The following is an 18,605-nucleotide window of genomic DNA, read 5'->3' on the forward strand; positions in this document are numbered from 1 at the left end:
CAGACTGACAGGCCTGTAGTTCCCTGGAGTTATATCTGCGTACAAATACTGCTAGCAAAAAAAATTCAGTCAGAACGGCCCAGAGGTGGAGAATCTGATTTTATATTGCCTCAGTTTATTCATTATTACAGAAACATGCCAGAATGACTGAAAATATTTTTAAAGGAACACTTCATTACCTGGTTATAAATTATATAGGAAATATAAATTAACTTGCAGTTGAATCTAAATACAAATCCCAAAGTTTATAAAGAAAGGTAAAAATACACTGTACTATTAGTCCTCCTAACCCAGAAAGATACTGACTGTACAATTTTCACAGAGGTTAAAGGGGCAGCAAACCCAAAGTTAATACCAGCTAAATCAGTATAAAACAGTTTTTGTAGTATTAAAGCAGAAAGTCTCTAAGGATAGGAGCATTTAATGAGGTCTCTCTAATTTTGAGAGAGCAATCAAGGAAACCAAGAATGGAAAGAGCTACATGATTTATTTATGGTTAGTCTTTGCCACGGGGGGTGCTGGGGAAATACTGTTCTTTTTTAATAATAAAGGTGACATACTGTCTGACGCTTGTCTTGGTGCTGGAACAGAGAGCAATTAGTTATCAAACCAACTGGTGGAGATCTAAAACTTACAAACCAGTTAGTTTATGCAGCAAAAAATACATTAAAAACAACAGTGCCCTGGAGGGCCGTGGAATGACGAATATGACTGTAGTTCAAAAAAGCTGGTCACAGGAGCCAGGAAACTACAGATCATTAAATTTTGTTTGTACTTGGTAACCTGCGTGAAATGGTCATTAAAATGGAATAATAAATTACCTGGAAGATAATGATAAGTTCTTTGTTAATGCTCTTTGAATATTATTAGTATTTATAGGATTTATATGAACATCAATGAATTGATTAAAATTTATTGATTTCATTAGGGGTTATTAACAATAAAATCTGAGCAGTCATCAAGTGGGAGAGAGAGAATCTTTGCGAATCACAAACAGGACACAAGTAATGGCAAGATACTGTCAATCTTTGTCATAAAATATGATTAACTGTAGGTACTTCAGTCCTCATTTAATAAATTTATTAATGATTTGTAGAGGGAAGTGAATACTGAGGCTTCAAAATTCAGCAGGTGATACAAATATAGAGGCTGATAAATGGAGGAAAAGTGCAAGTTACCCAGACATTCAGAAGATGCTAAATTAACTGTGTTAGCAAGGTCCGCAAAGAGACTACCTCAGTGTATTGCCATAATTAAACAAAACAAACAGGATGTTATTACACATAAGGAACTGTATGGAAAACAAATAGAATAGATGAAGGATGCCGTTGCATAAGTCTATGACACGGTCTCATTTCGGAGTCCAAAAAATAATGTTGAAGTAAAAAAGGCTTAAGAGAATGACACTCAAAATTCTTAGGAGCATGAACAACTTGCATAGAGAAAGATTGGAACAATTCATTGTGGGAGATGGGGATGGGGAAGACAAATGAAAAAGTGTAGCACTATGCAAAATAATGAATTATATGAAGAGTGTAGTCCAGCAACGCCTATTTATGCTTTTTCAAAGCATAAAAAAAAAAGGTGACACTTATCAAGATTAAGTGACACATCCAAAACCACACAAGGGAATATTTTTGCATGTCATATCTAATGAAACAGTAGATTCATTGCCACAGAATAATATCAAGACCAATAATTTATCAAAATCAACACAACTTTGTTGCTTTCTGATCACAGCTGTGCATGCTTTTATTTTTAGAAACCAGAGGGACGCCCGACTTTTGAAGAGTTGCTTCACACAATCATTGACATTGCAGAGGGTGAAGATGCTTTCTGAAAAAAGATAACAGCAGCACAAGTATGGGAAAGAAGCCATTTTCCAGACATGTGGCTTCACCATTTCTTTTTAAAGGCTTGATCGTGTAAGCTGCTGGATGCTGCTAAGTAGTGTGGGGAACCTGCAACATCTGATCCACTCCAGCACAAGGAGAGTTTTACATGACGTTGGGAAATGAGCACAGTATCTACCACTCTATATTTTCCCTGAAAAGTCAGCATTGCATAGCCGCCAAGTTGAGCTCTTTCTGGAGGAACAGAGAGAACGTGGCCAAAGCCCAGGAGCCTAATTTGCATTTACTGGGTTGGGTTTATGTACATACAGTCCATGTTTCTGAGTTTCTCTTTACACAGGCAGTTGTATTAGTAGTGATTTGCATGCTTAAAAATTGAAGGTATCTATAAATGGCTATTTACTGACACTGAAATGTTTCCAGAGATTCTCCACAAACATTGTTTTTCTCTATTGGTGGGTGTTTTATGACACATCAAGAACACAAAATGTGCCTCTTCCATTTGCACATAGTAGGATGTTACCAACACAGTCTTCAGTTTAGTGTAACACTCAAAAAGCTTTGCTTCAGAACGGCCCCAAGCCATTCTAGGCTGTTTGGTCAACTATAGACCTCCCACGGTTAGTCTTGATGTTACTCGTGAAAAGTAAGTCCAAGATTTAGCACAACTCGCTGTCAGTGTACCAGAGTATCTTGTTTTGGATTAATTATAAAATAATTTATATGCTGTATGTATTGTAAATATATAAATTCTATGCATTTATTTATATAAAGTATATTTTCCTTTTGAAATTTTCCAGCACAAGTTTGTCCTATCTTCACTTACATACAACACGGGGTTGTAAATGAAAAGGAAGTACACTCAAGTGTGTCTAAGGAGGGTTCCTCTTTCTGTCTGTCATCTGTACGTACAGTGATCTAACCTTTCTGTTCTTAACAGAAAACGTCATACTACACGTGTATGTAAATAAATGGAATGTTAACTGTTGTTTGGAACCAACTAATGTGTTGCCAATAATTTACTGTCAGTGCATCATAAGCCAAACTCATTGTTCATGTGAATGTGGTGTTATGATAGTCCGTGTATGTATATACATCTGTGTGTATACACACTCTATATGAAATATATATAGTAGTTTGAATATATATTTAAATGAATTTGGTCATGATTAAATGTTCAGTACAGAAATGCCTGAACTCTCTTTAGAAGTTAAGTGCCCTTTCCCCTCTGCTAGAGGCTAATGTCTCCACAGCCTTGCTGAAGCCTTTTTCAATTAACCTGACTTTGTACCAGTGGATGTGAAGAGTATTTGCACTTCAGTTTTGCTGTAGCCACCTCCTGAGTAACTCTACTACATGTTTTCTTTTTCTTTTGTTACTTGTGCCCTTGTGCCATGTGTAATAGAAAATAGATTGCATAAAAACTTCTGTAAAAATTTTTTTGCAAGTATGCAGAGAGGAGTATGGTGAAGCTTATTTCCGATCAAATTATTAAAGGTAACTATAGTTAGCTTAATACATTCCATCATTGCTGCATTTGAGTATTTCTGTAATTAATTTTGGAGATGCTTTGTCTAAACCTCTATGTTCAAAAGGAGGAAGCATCTAGTTTCTTGAAAGAAATGTTTTCCTTTTCTTGTGCTATTCCATTGAAAAGTTACAAGCTGTCAAAAGATTTAAATTGCTATCTCCATTTTCTTAATGACAAAATCTCAGAAGATTATTGCAACTATGGAAACAAACCTGTCAAAGTGTTGAGTCCAAACCACTACCCAATCACTACCAACCGCATGTATTGTTAAAGGGGAAAATCTAGGGTTCTCTGCCTGTAGTAAAAAAAGGAATACGGAAGATCTAAGGTAACCTGAGCTCATCTTTCCTTCCCTAACTGCTCTTTGCACCCCAGTTTCTCTCTGGAGGCCCTGCGAAGTATGGCAGTGCCAACGCTTTTGACACTACATCATGAGGAATTCTACAGTAATAAGTAATGTTTCCCCTAAAACACAAATGAAGCATAGGAAAATCAGGAGATTAATAGTTTCCAATGAATCTTAAGCCTGTTTCTGTACAATAATTATATATTTATTATTAATTTATATGATAAAACACACACTAACTGCTGACTTTTGGCAGCAGTTTCCTCACTGAGGTGGGTGCTTTGAATCTGATCCCTTTGCCTGCCTCTTCCCAGTACCTGAGGATAACTTCTACATACCTGCTATGGGGTTTGATACTTATTTAAGATGCCAGGAACTGTAAGGCACCTAGATTTTAGATGAAAGCGTTTTTTTTAGTTGAATGTAGCCTTAGATGGTTAATTTTGGAAAGGATCAGAATACCTCTGGAGGCAGCTGTCTTGCTGTTGTATTCAAAGGCAGGTTGAAATACTGCACCATCATTTCTTCTGGATGAGCTTGCTCATCCTTAAGAAACTTCAGTCCTTCTTCCCCTTTCTATTATAACTGAATTTTTTCAAGTGTTGGGGTCAAAAATTCATCTGAACAGAACCAAATACTGTGACTTGTATCCGCTGTATTTTTTCCTGTTTTGTTTTGGTTTTTTTAAAGAAATACTTAGCCCTACTGATTACAGTTTAATAATTTTTTCTGTAAAGTGTGTATTTGGTACTAGAAAGCAGTCTCTTTTTTCCACCTTTTTTTTTAAACAGATCTGAGATTAGTGTCTAGTCTGTTTGGGGCTGCTTCTTTTTTTTTTTTTTTTAAAAAAAAGGTAAGTAGGCAGGGTCAAGCAGTGTTTGTGGTTTACCATGTTTCACATCAGAGCGAAGAGCTCAGCTAGGGCTGTTTTACTGGCACAACTGATGAAGAGAGGTTTGCATTTTCGTTTGAATATAAGTGGACAACCAGACATGATTCTGTCTACCTGTAAGTAAACTGGGCCCTGTATTTTCCTCTTGCAGTTTTATTTTATGCAGTAGCAGTGTACTTGGCAAATGAGCTATTTAATTATTGCCATAAAAATACCAACCAGCTTTCTCTTACGCTGCTCAGGTGATTTCTGTTCAGACTGCTTGTCTTGACTTTCAAAATCACTGCACAAGTATGAATCCATTGTATGATGGATTCAGCAAAGCAACTACTTTTGCATAGAGATAGGGAGATACTCCCATACGGTGTCCTTAAAAGCATGTACAGCATAGACATGAATAAAAAGTTTGGTAGAACTAGAGCTGTCTTTCCTCCAGAGCACAATTAACTCACAGGAAAGACAAAAAGCCTCAACTTGCACAGGTGAAAAGCTGAAAGCTTGTATTTTAAAGGTGTTTTTAGAAGCAAACTATACTGTGGCTTTCTACTAGATTATTGATTTTCTAGTACTGTTGAAAACTGACAGGCATACCAGATGAGGAGGCATATCGTGTGTTACAGTAAACATTTGGGTTTGCAAGAGCAAGAACTTCGTGCAAAACATGCTAGAAGAGTGCAAGTCTTAGACACGGACTACAGCACTTTCAAAATTATTAGTGCTTTGAGGAAACAGTGAATTGGAAAAAGAAATTCAAGCCAAGAAACCCATGAAATAATAAAATTATAAAATGCAAATTATAAAAATTAATCTCTAACTTGTGGCTTATATCTTTGATACCATTTCCCCAAGGCTGCAAATTAGAGTGAGTTATAACTGAAGATAGGAGGAAGATTGCACATATAAAGGTGTGTGAATTGGCCACCTGTACAGACAATGTTGTCAACCCAAAGCATACTCCTGGGTGTTGTGGGACTTCATAAGGACAGCTACTGGCAGCAACGGACCACCTCAAAGGACTTGTGTGTTTTCACTCTCCCTTCTCTGTTTTCATGGGACTATCTTTCAGCTTCTCAAGCAAACAATTGTTCCTGACAGCTGACCAATCTTTTTCTTCCTCCTCTAGCATCCCATCTGCTCTGTTGTGCACAGATAAATTTGTTTTCAGGCCTCTAAGTTGGTTATCAAAATGCCAGCTGCAAATTTTTAGGCTGAGTATTTGTCAGGCTAGCTTCAACACCAGTTTCCTAGTATTTCCACTTCATCCATGTGCTTCTCTTGCCACGATACCTTTTCTCATTTCAAAACTGTGCATGCTAAAAGGTCTGATTTTGGACGTCAGAATTCAATAGGCTATTGTGGCTCTGTGCTAGTGTTGGCATTCCTATTTGTTAACCTGTCACCAGGGAGATAATATGACACTTTTAAAAACAAGTGTCTTCCTCCTAATAAGTCATTTCCAGAACGAAAAAGACATGAGCAGTGAAATGGGCTACATTTTTTGTTCTTGTGTTAGATTATTTGTAGAATTGGCTGAACTTTGTCTGAGGTTGCAAGCTTTCATCAGAAATTAGAGAAATTAAGTTCTCCACACAACTGAAGAAAGAAGATTCAGCAAATTCTAGATTCAACAGCTCAAATACTCACCTTGTTTGATTTAAACTTAGGTTTTAAGCTACTGACTTTAATTGCTCCGTAATGACTTACCCTGAGGATCAAAGCCAAATGTGTTTTGTATGCTTATGTTTTGATAGCATTCAGGGAAATGTGGGCTGAGAGGTCTAGTGGGGCTGTGGATGCTGGAGCAACCTTCCTTCCTGTGGATTTAAAAGAAGCAAGATTTGACCACTTTTTCTGGAATTTTGGGGAAAATTTTTGGTTATGTAAGAAACAGAGAAGTGGGGCCTGAAAATAATGATAGGTCTGTAAGTACTTTATTGTAACAGACTTCAAGAAATAATTTACTGTTAAGAATTATGGGATGGTTCTTTCTTTAGCCTATATTTCTTTCCTGTGTTCTGTCCAAGCAGTCTGTCATTCATAATGTGCTAAATCTTATTGGTGTCTCTGTTCTCCGCAAAATATGGAATCCAAAATGTGATTTCCTTGCTGAAGCACAACTCTTACTGATACCATCACTGATTAATTTTTAATTTATGAACTCTTCAGTGTGGTTACTTGAGTTAGGGGGCCAGGGGGTCAAGGTCTGCTAATACGTACGTGACTCTAACACCCTTTGACAAATCCAGAGTGTTTTGCTTAAGAAAAGGTCCTTGGTCCAAAATTGGAGGAAATCAGATAGAATAGTTCCATTTATTTCAGTGATTTGAGTTAGGGTGTAGCAGAAAGGAAAATCAAGAAGAAATATTTAAAACAAGCAGTAAATTCTAAGAACCTATTTTCAAATTCTTATTTGCATTTTAAAAGTTAGCAATTTCTTGGCATTAAAATGCAGGGGTTTAAAAATTATTATTATTTCTTGGTTTGTCTGATGGCTGTTGAATAGCAGAAAAGAGAAAGGAAGGAAGGGCCCGAGCCACAGGAGGGGGTGTGTAGCTGCGAGAAGCTTCAGGCAGGAAATGGAGGCTTCCTGTAGCACTGCCGTGAGCGTTGCTGTGCACCTGGAGGCAGCCCTCAGTGTAAACATCTTCCTCGGCCGCGAGCAGAAGGTCAAGATGTGAGCCAGTGTAATGAAATTATTCATTCAGTGTGTCAAAGCTTTCACCGTTTGCAGTGTTGGCCAAGTCTTTCTAAAACAGCGTCGCAGAGCAGCTTTGGGCCTTTCTGCAGTGAGATAGGAACTCAGAAAATATGATTTTAATCAAGGGGAGAAAAAGTGGTGTGCAAGAAGCTTACCAGTGACTAGGGAGGATGTAAAATGCATAGATCAATACATAGGTCTCTGCTTGAGATGCTGAAATTCCAATCCATCAGGTCAAAACTTCCTGACTTAATTCAGTTTAACTAAAGCAGGACTTAGCTCCACAGAACTGAAGGCCTTTCTCTGTCTATGTTCCTTGATAATGTTTCCCAGAAGACGTGACAAATTTCCAAAGAGAAATTAACGGTTCACACCGCTATAATTTATGCTTTTATTAATTTCTTCTGAGTTAATTCCACACATGCTTTAGGAGTAATGCATGGACAAAGGAATTTCAGAAGCGATGAGGTTGCCGAGGACAGATGTGTAAAGACAGGTTTGTTTTCAAAGAGCTGGAAATGCTCTTCTTTAGGATGATAAATATCTGCTGGATTGATAGGCTGTGATTTGACACTTAAAATACTCCAATAAGTAGAATGAGGCGAAGCAAGCTTTGCAGAACTGTAAAAAGTTTGTGCTGCTCCTCAAGACCCAGCAATTCAGTTCAGCGTGGGCTTATCTGGCCCATGGCCTTGGTCTAATCTGAGCCTTCACTTTTTGCCTGCAGAACTTGGTCATATTTTGTGATCTTTAACTGATTAGACATTCTAGCCTTGGAAAAATTGCTCACCAAATGAAGCACATGTCCCAGGAAGCGCTGTAATTAAACCTTTAACTTATACCTTTTCTATGGTTCAATGGGCAAGATGAGACTAAATACTTAATATCATATATGCTTGGGATGTTTTAAAAAACATCACATGCATTCATTTATTGTTGATTGCTTTTAGCACAGTAAAGGGTGGGTCAAACATGAAAAGCATCTATTAACAGAGAAAGTCTGAAATTCACTGAAGGCAAGAAGGGTTCCTGAGCTTATGCTATAAATTTATTCAACTCGCTGGGCTCATAAAGAAAAGCAAGACAGAATTACATGTCCATAACATTGGTGTGAACCCCTCCCTTTCATGCTAACAGCCAAATCTTTAAAATCTTATTAGAAGATCATTCTTATGACACATTGAAACTCTGCAGTGCTGCTTCTAAATATTTCTGATAAGTGTTCTATAAGGAGAGCAAGTTTTCTAATGAGGAATAATATATTTAATTAGACTAGATGGTTTAATCCGAAGAAGTAGACAAGCTTTCAAATGTCATATTCCTTTTTGCACATCACTAAATACTTTATAAACATCGATTAAACTTCATGGCACTGGCTGAATTAAAAGAAACCCAAGAATTTTTTCACCCATGGTGTTCACTGTTTATGAAACACGGAAGCGATTATAAAAAGAAACGGGAACCTAACACAGTCTAGGTCAGGGGACAAACACAATTCCTTCCCAAGATATTTGGGAAGGTTTGGTAAGTAGCATGTAATTTTAGACAACCCTTTTTCTCATGAAATTGCCGTAACTTCCTCAAAAGACAATACCTGCGAGACCACACTGTCATGCAACATGCTTCCAAGGCAGTAATTAATACTGCTTTAGAGACACTCACTCCTTAACACCGTGACACTACTTTACTCTTGAATTTTTTTGGGAAAAAAAAGCAACTGTAATAAACCAGAAATAATTCCCAGCTGACTTTTTAAAAGTGTTTTTCATTCCAAACTTGTTCTTACCTAGAACATTAATAATCTCAACCCTGTAGTAAAACAGTGCTAGAGACCATGTTCAGGCAAACTTCAGCCACTATAATTTTAAACAGCTGAGGGACAGTTTAATGCACACTGGAAAATTATGCAGCAAATAAATTGCATTGCCCATATCTTTTCAGCCTGGTTTCTCTAAAGAAAATTGTCGGTGTCAGCTGGCTTGGGTATTTGTAGTCGCTGCATTTTGCATAGCCGTCAGTGGAAAATTTTATCAAGCAGTTGATAGTGTCTTCTGATTAATGTAGGCTCGTCAGCTTCCCACGATAGGTTCTTCACAGGATGCAACAGTCTAAGGGAAATTGCCCCACAACTTTCAAGATAAATACTCTAACCAAAACACATATGAGACAGGTCTCTTCCTCTTCCTGCTAAGAACCAGTTTTGGTCTTATCTTTCTGACATCTGACATTCTCCCTTCTTTTATTAGTGCAAGATTTGCTAAATTAGGTACCTTCATAGAGAAAATAATTACATTTTCATGGTGCAGTAAGGTTGCTTAATGTTTTGAGTGCTAGGATGCATACTGTCAGCACACTTGGCTGAAATGTTGGTAACAGGCATTGGCAAAAAGTCTTACAGAACACCAGAAAGGACATCCTATTTATTCCAGGCTGGATTAAGTCATTAGGATCAACAAGCCAGACACACCATGAGAGAAAAACAAATACAGTGGAAAACACTGGTGGGAGAAAGATATACCTTGTGAAAGATAAAACGACAAAATACCGAGACCTTGGATATTCTATTTCAAATAACTTTCTGGGGCCTCTTTTTGTACTATGACCTCTGTGGCAGAGAAAACGCAGGACTCACTGGAGTGGGATATAAAGTTTGTTTTCTGTCAGTGCAGCTGAATATGCCTGGAGCCTTGTCTCTGCATGCCTGGCTTTCATGCTTCCTAAGAGAGCACGCGTCGCACCCGGGAGCCTGAGCCCGGCTGGCTGGTGCCGCTGCCCTCCCACCTGCCCACTGGCGATGCATGACGGTGAGATGGTTCAGGTAGCCAGCCCCCACTGGTTTAGTGCCCCATCTCACTCCATTGGAGGTGAGATGAGCAGCAGTGCAGAGGGAAATGGGATGGGACCACAGCTGCTTAAACTGCCGTGGGAACACAAGTTGGGGAAAGTAGGTCTCAGCCTGAGTAGAAGTGGATCAGAGCGGATGTCAACCATTTATTTACCTCGTTCAAATCTTTTTAATGCCTTCCAGCCTATTTAATACCATATCCTCTCTGCTGCTCATACAAGATGTACTAGATGGATTTCTCTGTAAATGTATGATGTATGTGATGATGTGTCCAATGTATTTTTGTCAGGATTATCAACCACTTGGCACATAAGTGTAAAGCACATCTTTGGTAGCATTTAAACCTGGACTAATGCATATATTATATTAATGGCTGCAACAGAAACAGGAAAATCAATATTAATTCAAATAACTGAATGTAGCATGTCTCCTTTAATAAACCTCACAATAAGAAAAAAGCTTGTCGTGGAAGTGTGGTTTTGTATTTGGCTTGAATGATCTGAAAATTAAGTCATTGCTGAAGGGGTCAGTTCTCCACCTCCTGTCCCTAATGATGTTCTCATCCCCTTTATTGCACTGATTAGAGCTTGCACGGGGTGGTGTGATCAGTCAGATCGGTACTGATCTGGCTGACAAGGTCTTTTTTTTTCTTTCTGATTTAGTGAGCTGATTTAACTCATCACATGGCCTCATAATTACTAGGACATTGTAAGGGAGACAGTGGGAGCGGGGCGGCAATAGATGGGCGGCAGGAAAGGTCTGCTGATTTTGGTGGATGCAAATTCAGCCTTAATGATTTGCTAGATATCTCACAGCAAGACAGAGCTAATAATGGGGCTAAGCACATAAGGTAGTCCTTAATTCTGTAAGTTTTGTAATCAAACAAACAGGAATACTGCAAATATGTGAAATGTTCTTGTTCACAGATCACACCATCCAGTCTGTTTTCTGCTGCTGCTGCTGCTGCACAGTGCAAAAAAGGTATGTGAAATTCTTAAGCTTTTCAGCAATTAGGATGATCAAAATATCTACACATGAAGGACTTTAAAAAATCCCTCTATTTTCAGTAGAACTGCTAATTGTACAGAACTTTAAAGAAGCTCTACCCTGTATATCCCTAATATGAAGGAAGGCATATATATGCATGAATGAATAATTTAATGTGAATATTTATAGATATGTATTTACACAAATACTCCATGTTTTTCAAAATCAGAGCAATGAGAACAAAAATGGACCTGGACCCTGATACTGGCCTGGTGACCCAGTACTCAGCCTCACAACCAGACGTTTCTTATGCATCTGCTTGGAAGCACAGGGTAAGGTGAAAAGAGACAACTGAGGTTATGTGCCATATGGTAGCTCAGTGCCAGGACAAGCAGAGGAGTAACTAACTCTTGAGCATGTAAGGTGCTTCATTGCATAAAAATTATAGAGTAAAGGTATCTGAAGATTCATACTGATGTAAATACAGGGTCACAGTGAGGTTTCCCAAGCTCTCTGTCATGGACAAGGTGGTTCCTTCTCCCACTTCTGGGTTTGGGTGATGGAGGTGGAAAGGGTGGGACTGCCCTCTTGGGCAGATGCAAGCTCACCTTGCTCAGCTGGCATGTGAAACATCCACCTCAGTTTTACTAGATCTAAGTTGAATAATCTGAGCTTTCAAAGCATAACCAGGTGCAAAGCTAGAACCTAACCTGATGCAAAAGAAAAGTGATTATGTTCCTGACAATTTGCTAAGAAAGTCTGCAGCGCCCTCCGTGTTAATTCTCCAGATAAATGACTGAATTCCCAGCCATTGTAACTCCACCAATTTCAGTGCTGCTCTGCTTTTACACCAGCTGAGGAGTTGCCCCAATATTCATACCATGCAGAAGTCACCCTGATTAGGTAGATGTCTTGTTTATTATTCACTGTACTTTCCATTGTCATTTGTCTTCTATGCCAAACTACTCAAATCTAAGTCTTGCTGTTTTAAAGTGATGAGGTGATAGTGCTTTACAAGGGGAAGTAATGACCACGATGAGTTCCTTTTAGTTACTAAGACAGTATAATACCGGGGGAATTAAGCAAACAATAGTAGGGAGAAAAGACTAATTATGAAAGATACTTTTTTTTCCACTAGCGTAAGAGGCAATTGCAATTAAAGAACAAGCCGTTACCTCCTCTACCTGCCGAGGCGTTGGAAGACTACACAAAAAACCCCAGAGTTATTGCACTCTATGACTTTTTTGCTAGAGGACCCTCGGATTTGCCGCTCAAGAAGTCAGAAGAATACATTATCCTCGAACAGTATGATCCCCACTGGTGGAAGGCAAGAGACCAACATGGGTAAGAGAGTGGGCATCTATTTCAATCTCCCTACGCGGGAAGAAAAAAAAACTAAAACAACCCCTGCGAAAGCAGGCAGATAGAATGAGACGTGCAACAGTTTAGAGGCAGGTTTGAAAGTGTTCAGCTATGTACGAGGCACACGGATTGACCGGGCAGACTTTCAGCAGTGTTCGGCACCCCAGAAATGGGTGGGGAATCCAGAATCTATCGGGAATTCAGAGTTAAGTCCTAGACTCAGTAATTTCCTGAGCAACATAAGGGCATTTGAGGACCATGTGAATCACTGGGCTCTCAGCCATGTGCAAATCCAGCTTTCCATACTTCAAGTGCTTTACTACGCAGTGTATATGTGTAAACACTTCATAAAGACCATAGAGATTATTAAGACATGTGCCTGAAACAAAATCCCTGATCCAAAATTCCTGGACGTTTTAGAGAGCTAGACAACTTCAGTTAGGATCCTTTCCACATTTATGTTTATTTCTTGTCATTCCCCTTTCTCCTTTGCATTTTCTTCATTGTACCCTGTACTGTCATGCTGGGAATGGTTATATGTTACATAATAACTGTCTCCTTTCCATTCAGATTTCTCCTTTAAATACTTTTAGATACTTTTTCTCAACCCGTTTTTGTAGTGAGAGTCCACTGGATTACTATTTTGTATATACATGCAAGCACACACTTTACACCTTATACACTTTACACTTAAACAAAGAAGCTTTATATAGTTACAAGGTTAGAAAGGAAGAGAGTGGCTTCTGATTCAGAAGAAATGTCATTTTTTTCTAAATTTTCTTGTGGTTTGACTTGAAAATTTTCATTAACATGCTGCTCTCAGCACTCTGTAAATATCCTGTCCCAGCTGACTTACTCATTTCAGCAGCCACCCACAGTTGTAGGCAGAAAGATTGTGCCTGGGATGAAAGGACTCAGACTTCTATTCAATTCCCACGTTGGGATTCAGTATCTAACAACATAACCAATAGTGTAAGTAACTTCTATAATTCAACAAAAGGAAGATGCATATCTTAATCCTACTAATATTTTACACCATACTATAACAGAATCATAGAATCATTTAGGTTGTAAAAGTCCTTAGGATCAGCCAGTCCAACCGTTAACCTAGCACTGCCAAGTCCCGCTAAACCATATCCCTAAGCGCCACATCTACACGTCTTTTAAATACCTCCAGGGGTGGTGACTCAACCACTTCCCTGGGCAGCCTGTTCTAGTGCTTGATAACCCTTTCGGTGAAGAATTTTTTCCTAATATCCAATCTAAACTATCCTCAATATGTCATTTCAGGAATGAAGGTCTAATTCCCAGCAACTATGTTACTGAGAACAAGAAAAGTAATTTAGAAATATATGAGTAAGTACCCTTGAAAATGATAATTGCGCTTTCTTTTCTAAAAATGGATTGGAGTGATACATTTTAGTGCTTGTATTAGACATGAACAGATGTTTATTGAAAGCTCTCTTTTTTTGTTACAAAACATTACTCTTAGAATGAAGTAACCATTTTGATTTGGAACTATTTGCTCAGAGAGTGTAACGTGAAGTTACAAACACTGAGTACTTCAACAACATTCATTTGCATAAATCAGAACGTCAGAATCCAGATGTTTCCTATTTCTGTAGGCTCACTACATAATATTTCCATATTCTGATCTCTTCCTGTTGTGAACATGTAATTAATTGACTAGAAGATAATTCCAAATACCTCAAGAGTAAAATTCTGCAAAATTCTAGAGAAAGCCTTGACGCAGCGAGTAGGACTGTAAATTTCATCACAGTTTGGTGTAACTGTTTCCTGGGTTTTCTTCTGAGTTCATGTTTAATCACAGTGAATGGGGAAAAAAGTTGTCATATTTACAGTGGTCTAATAAAGTCATTCCAAATTAAGAGATGCTTATATACAACAATAGTTCTATTCGGGTTTTTGGACTGGGAATAGTGCAACTATTAAGATGGATTACTTTTGTGAAACAGAGCAAACATTAATTTTTACTGGCTGAAATGAAAGGATAGGTTATCTCCTTGTTGCAGGTGGTACTGCAAAAACATAAACAGAAGCCAGGCAGAACTTCTCTTGCGACAGAAGGTAACTCAGCTTATACAAAGAGCTAACGATATCTAGAAAGATCTATCAGTAGAGGCATCAAGACCGTTACCACAGTCAAATCCAAATCTGTTTGGTATGCAGTAAGAGAGAGAGTACTTTAAAATAAAAAGGCTTTCTGGGATAAGTGTAACAGTGCAGACTACCCAGACTTCACAGAGTTTTAAGTTGTAGCCCCAGCAAATTCTATGTAGATTTCCCACACTAGATAAATGGAGTTACATGCGGTTTACTGTGCTTGAATTTTGTGTGAAACATTGAAGACTGAAATCCATGTAGTAAGTAAGTTAGTGAGGTTAGCAGAGCTTAACAAAACCCCTGTGTCTTTCTTATGTAGAGAGCAATCAATCCATATTGCGTTCTACCCCCTATCAGTTACCAAAGTGCCTAACTCAGTTAAACTCATTAGGTCTTCGCTCAAGGACTAACATAGGGCTTGGGCAAGATAGACCAGAGAAGAACATCTCAGATAGAACTGTTTTACAGTATTTTATTCTAGTGATTTGTTCAATTTGATTTTTTAATAAATCAAAGCATTTTCACTACTTCACTCTGACGACTATAATTCACCTAAATTATTTAACTCCAAGAAATTGCCTGGCACTTAGTATTTTCCCTTGGTTAATTTTGCTCTGCTATCTACCTGGCTATCAATTCCCATTCTCCACTGCTTTATCTCCCTCCCAAGTAGTCATAGGTATTCCACAGAATTTGGTAATCAGCTGCAAGTCCTATCTCAAGGGAGGATTATTCAAGCTCAAAAGCAGAAAATAACTCTACCTGGATTTCTTTTCAGTCCAAAGAAGGCACATTTGTTGTCAGAGATTCAAGCCAACAGGGACTTCTTACGCTGTCCATGTATTCACGGATTAAAGGGTGAGTTGCTCTGAATGGTTAGGGTTTGAATCAAGAGGTGATGGAAGAGCTTCTCCCAAACTCCTCGCGATAAGTGGGTAGGTTGGACATGCAGTGCAGAGGAGCAGGGAACCACTGGGGTGCTGTTCATGCAGAGTTAATTACCCCATGTGCAGAAATGTTGATGATGAGCAGTGGATCTGGGAGTCAGGTGCAAATGTCCTGCCAAGACAAGATTAACTGCATTCATTGAAATCCTCAAATAATCTGCTGTGAAAGCCATGCATCCCACCCACGTAATGCAGGCAATAAGACCTTACATTTGCATCTTCTTGCTTCTCTTTCTACGTGAAGTGCCACGGCTGCCACACCACGCCGCCACAGTCTTCAGCTGCCTCACCGAACTGCTTCCCTTCTCCGCAGGCTTTGTGCACTGTAAATTCATCCTAGACTCTGCTGTCCCCAAACTTCTCCTGTTTTTCTCCTAAAATCACCTCACCTCCTTACTTCTTTTGCTGGAGGACTGCCGCAGGACTCGCTTTTCCCCCACGTCGGTAGCAATCGCCTACAGCGCTGACTTATCCCTTCTTGAGCTGCCTTATACCGTCCTCCCTCAGCCCTCCTACATCCTTCTGCATCAGTGGCATCTGCTTTCCTGCTCTTCCTCTTGGAGCAAGCCAGAGGTGAGAGGAGCAAGGAAAAGACATCATTGCTACCACCACCCTCTTCCTCTCTCCCTCCCCTGCTCAGACAGGTGGGGCGAGCCCTCCCTGCCACCCCCTGTGCTGGGCAGAGGCTCACATTTGCAGTAGGGTACCAACCTTCAGCAACCACCTCGAGCCTGAAATGCAAACCTGACTTCTTCATTTTGAATGTCCCAGAAAGCAGGGGTAGATGGACAGCAAAATCTACAGAAAGCAAGACAGACAGATAATGTGGAGAAATACAGAAAAGTAAATGTATCAAATAAAAGCTCCAATGAGGAGCCTTTTGAGAAGCAGAACAGAAAATGTGCTCTCACAGTATACATGAATATGTTTTTAACTTTTTGGAGGAAACTCAGGTAATGAAGAGCATTTTAGTTTTAAAAGCTTAGATTCAAATAAGTGCTGAATTAGGAGGAACATCTGTCAAACGCTATGGCTGTTCCTTATGGATGCAATGATACTTGTGCAATAAAAACCATTGTGCAATATCTCCCAAAGTTGGGAGAGAGATCGACTCAAGGAGCCTTTTTTCTTTCCTGAAATACTATCCCAGCTACACACAGACATTTTAAGTTGAGAATTATACTCCAAGTTTTTAGGTTTTTCTGTGCTTTCTTTCAAAGTGAAATTTAATCAGATTTATAGTATAAATTATTTTTACTGAAAATTATAATCCTTTGTTGATTTCAGAAGTCATAGTGGAGATATTCGACATTATCAAATTAAGAAAAACCACTTGGGACAATATTATGTAGCAGAAAAATATCTCTTTTCATCTGTTCCTGAACTCATCGAGTACCATCAACACAATGCTGCAGGTAATGCACGCAGGATGATAAGGTTTTACAACTGATGATTTGAATCTCCTCAGGACTTTGAGAGATTGGAAATCACTCTTCCTCTAATACTTTCCTCATAAAAAGAGACACAAGTTTTTCTATTGCTAATGAATTAAAATATGCCATGATCCTTTCTGCCAAAGTCATAGCTGTAGTGCGCGCATACCATGGGGAAAGTGAAACTACCAAACTCATCTACCTGTATTAAATGAGTTTTACAAAGCTAGAAGCCTAATGTATTTACCTGCTTTGTATCCTCTTGGTTCACATTTGACTGAACGGGACTTGTATGAAATTTGATCATAATTCTTTCCTTGTCTATGACAAGGACTTGCATGCATGCAATTTAAGAAAAGTAGGAGCTATGCTGTGCATCAGCAGGCAGCATTCTACTGATTTTGGCAAAAAAACCCATCCCACAAACAATCAAAGGCAGAATTAGGGAGTGCAAGGACTCTCTAACACTGATTTGCAGCCTACCAGAGTTAAGCACTTCTAATTGTTGGCTGACAGCTGCCTTACATAATTTTTAGCATTAAAAAATGCCCCTCACCTTGGTTCTGCCCATCATTTTAATACAATATAAAATGTTTTTACCCTGAATGAGTGGAGATGGGAAAACACACAGAGATTCCTCGCACTAGTGAGGAAGGAAGATATGGGAATGGACAGAGCCTTTTGCTGGAGGGAAGAGGATTGTAGGAAACACATGAAAAGGACCTGAAAGTAACAGTGGGAAGAATGAATGAACGCAGGGAGTCTTTGGTGCGCGATGTACTCACTGGTACTGTTGGCTCATGAATTCAAAGAAAATGAATGCCGGACACAAAAATATTTCTTGCAATGGGAAACAATCCTGGGAAATCATGCTGGAAGAGACCGTTTAGGTGGGTGATATAGTATTGTAGTACTCATTTATTTAAGATCACTAACGTCATACAAACAATCAAGAGTATCACATTTGGTTGTATGAAAGCATAGATACTTTTGTAGTAAGGGCCCTATTGAATAGTGTTCCTCCATTTCTTCTCACTGTAATGGTTTACCTGAACAAGCTGTAAGCAGAAGTAACTTCAAGAAATAAGAAATGTACATCAGATTCCAAATATTTTTGTTTGAGAAGAGGTACGATATAGTGTACTTTAAAATTGAGTAATTGGTTAACAGAATATTGTTGCTTTGTCCCCTACAGGTCTTATCACTCGTCTCCGACATCCTGTTGGATCAGCTGGATATTCTTCACCAGCAACAGCAGGATTTAGTTATGGTAAATTTTTTATCTTGTTCTGGTGGAGATTTAGGATTCTGCCTAGGCAAGAATTTAGATCGCATTCACCCAGCTAATAATTAAGTTGTACGTGTGAAATTTCCTAGTAATAAGAAACGTATAAACAGCCGCCTATTCACCAGAAACAGACACTCATTTCCTTGTAAGCCGTCAGTACCAAATGAGACACCTGACTCGAGTCCTTCTGTTCAGCGACTGTTGCATTTCTGTTACAACCACCAGTGCATTTCAGAGTATCTGGACTTTTCTAAGAAGGCCTAAAACTCAAATATACATAGAATCATAGAATCATAGAA

General features: G+C 38.8%; 1 protein-coding gene across 1 annotated transcript; it reads left to right on the plus strand.

The window, feature by feature from the left end:
* Positions 1–4,722: 4,722 nt before the first annotated feature.
* On the plus strand, positions 4,723–18,288 carry LOC104072896 (tyrosine-protein kinase TXK-like; the record flags this gene model as incomplete). The annotated part of the gene is made up of 9 exons (XM_009572500.1): positions 4,723–4,738; positions 11,092–11,146; positions 11,382–11,484; positions 12,291–12,496; positions 13,805–13,870; positions 14,548–14,602; positions 15,417–15,496; positions 16,873–17,000; positions 18,214–18,288. Coding segments are annotated over exons 1-9 (784 nt in total), but the record flags the coding sequence as incomplete, so codon positions are not given.
* Positions 18,289–18,605: the final 317 nt, after the last annotated feature.

The sequence above is a fragment of the Fulmarus glacialis genome, unplaced genomic scaffold, assembly GCF_000690835.1.
Source record: "Fulmarus glacialis isolate BGI_N327 unplaced genomic scaffold, ASM69083v1 Scaffold48270, whole genome shotgun sequence".
NCBI classification, from domain to species: Eukaryota; Metazoa; Chordata; class Aves; order Procellariiformes; family Procellariidae; genus Fulmarus; species Fulmarus glacialis.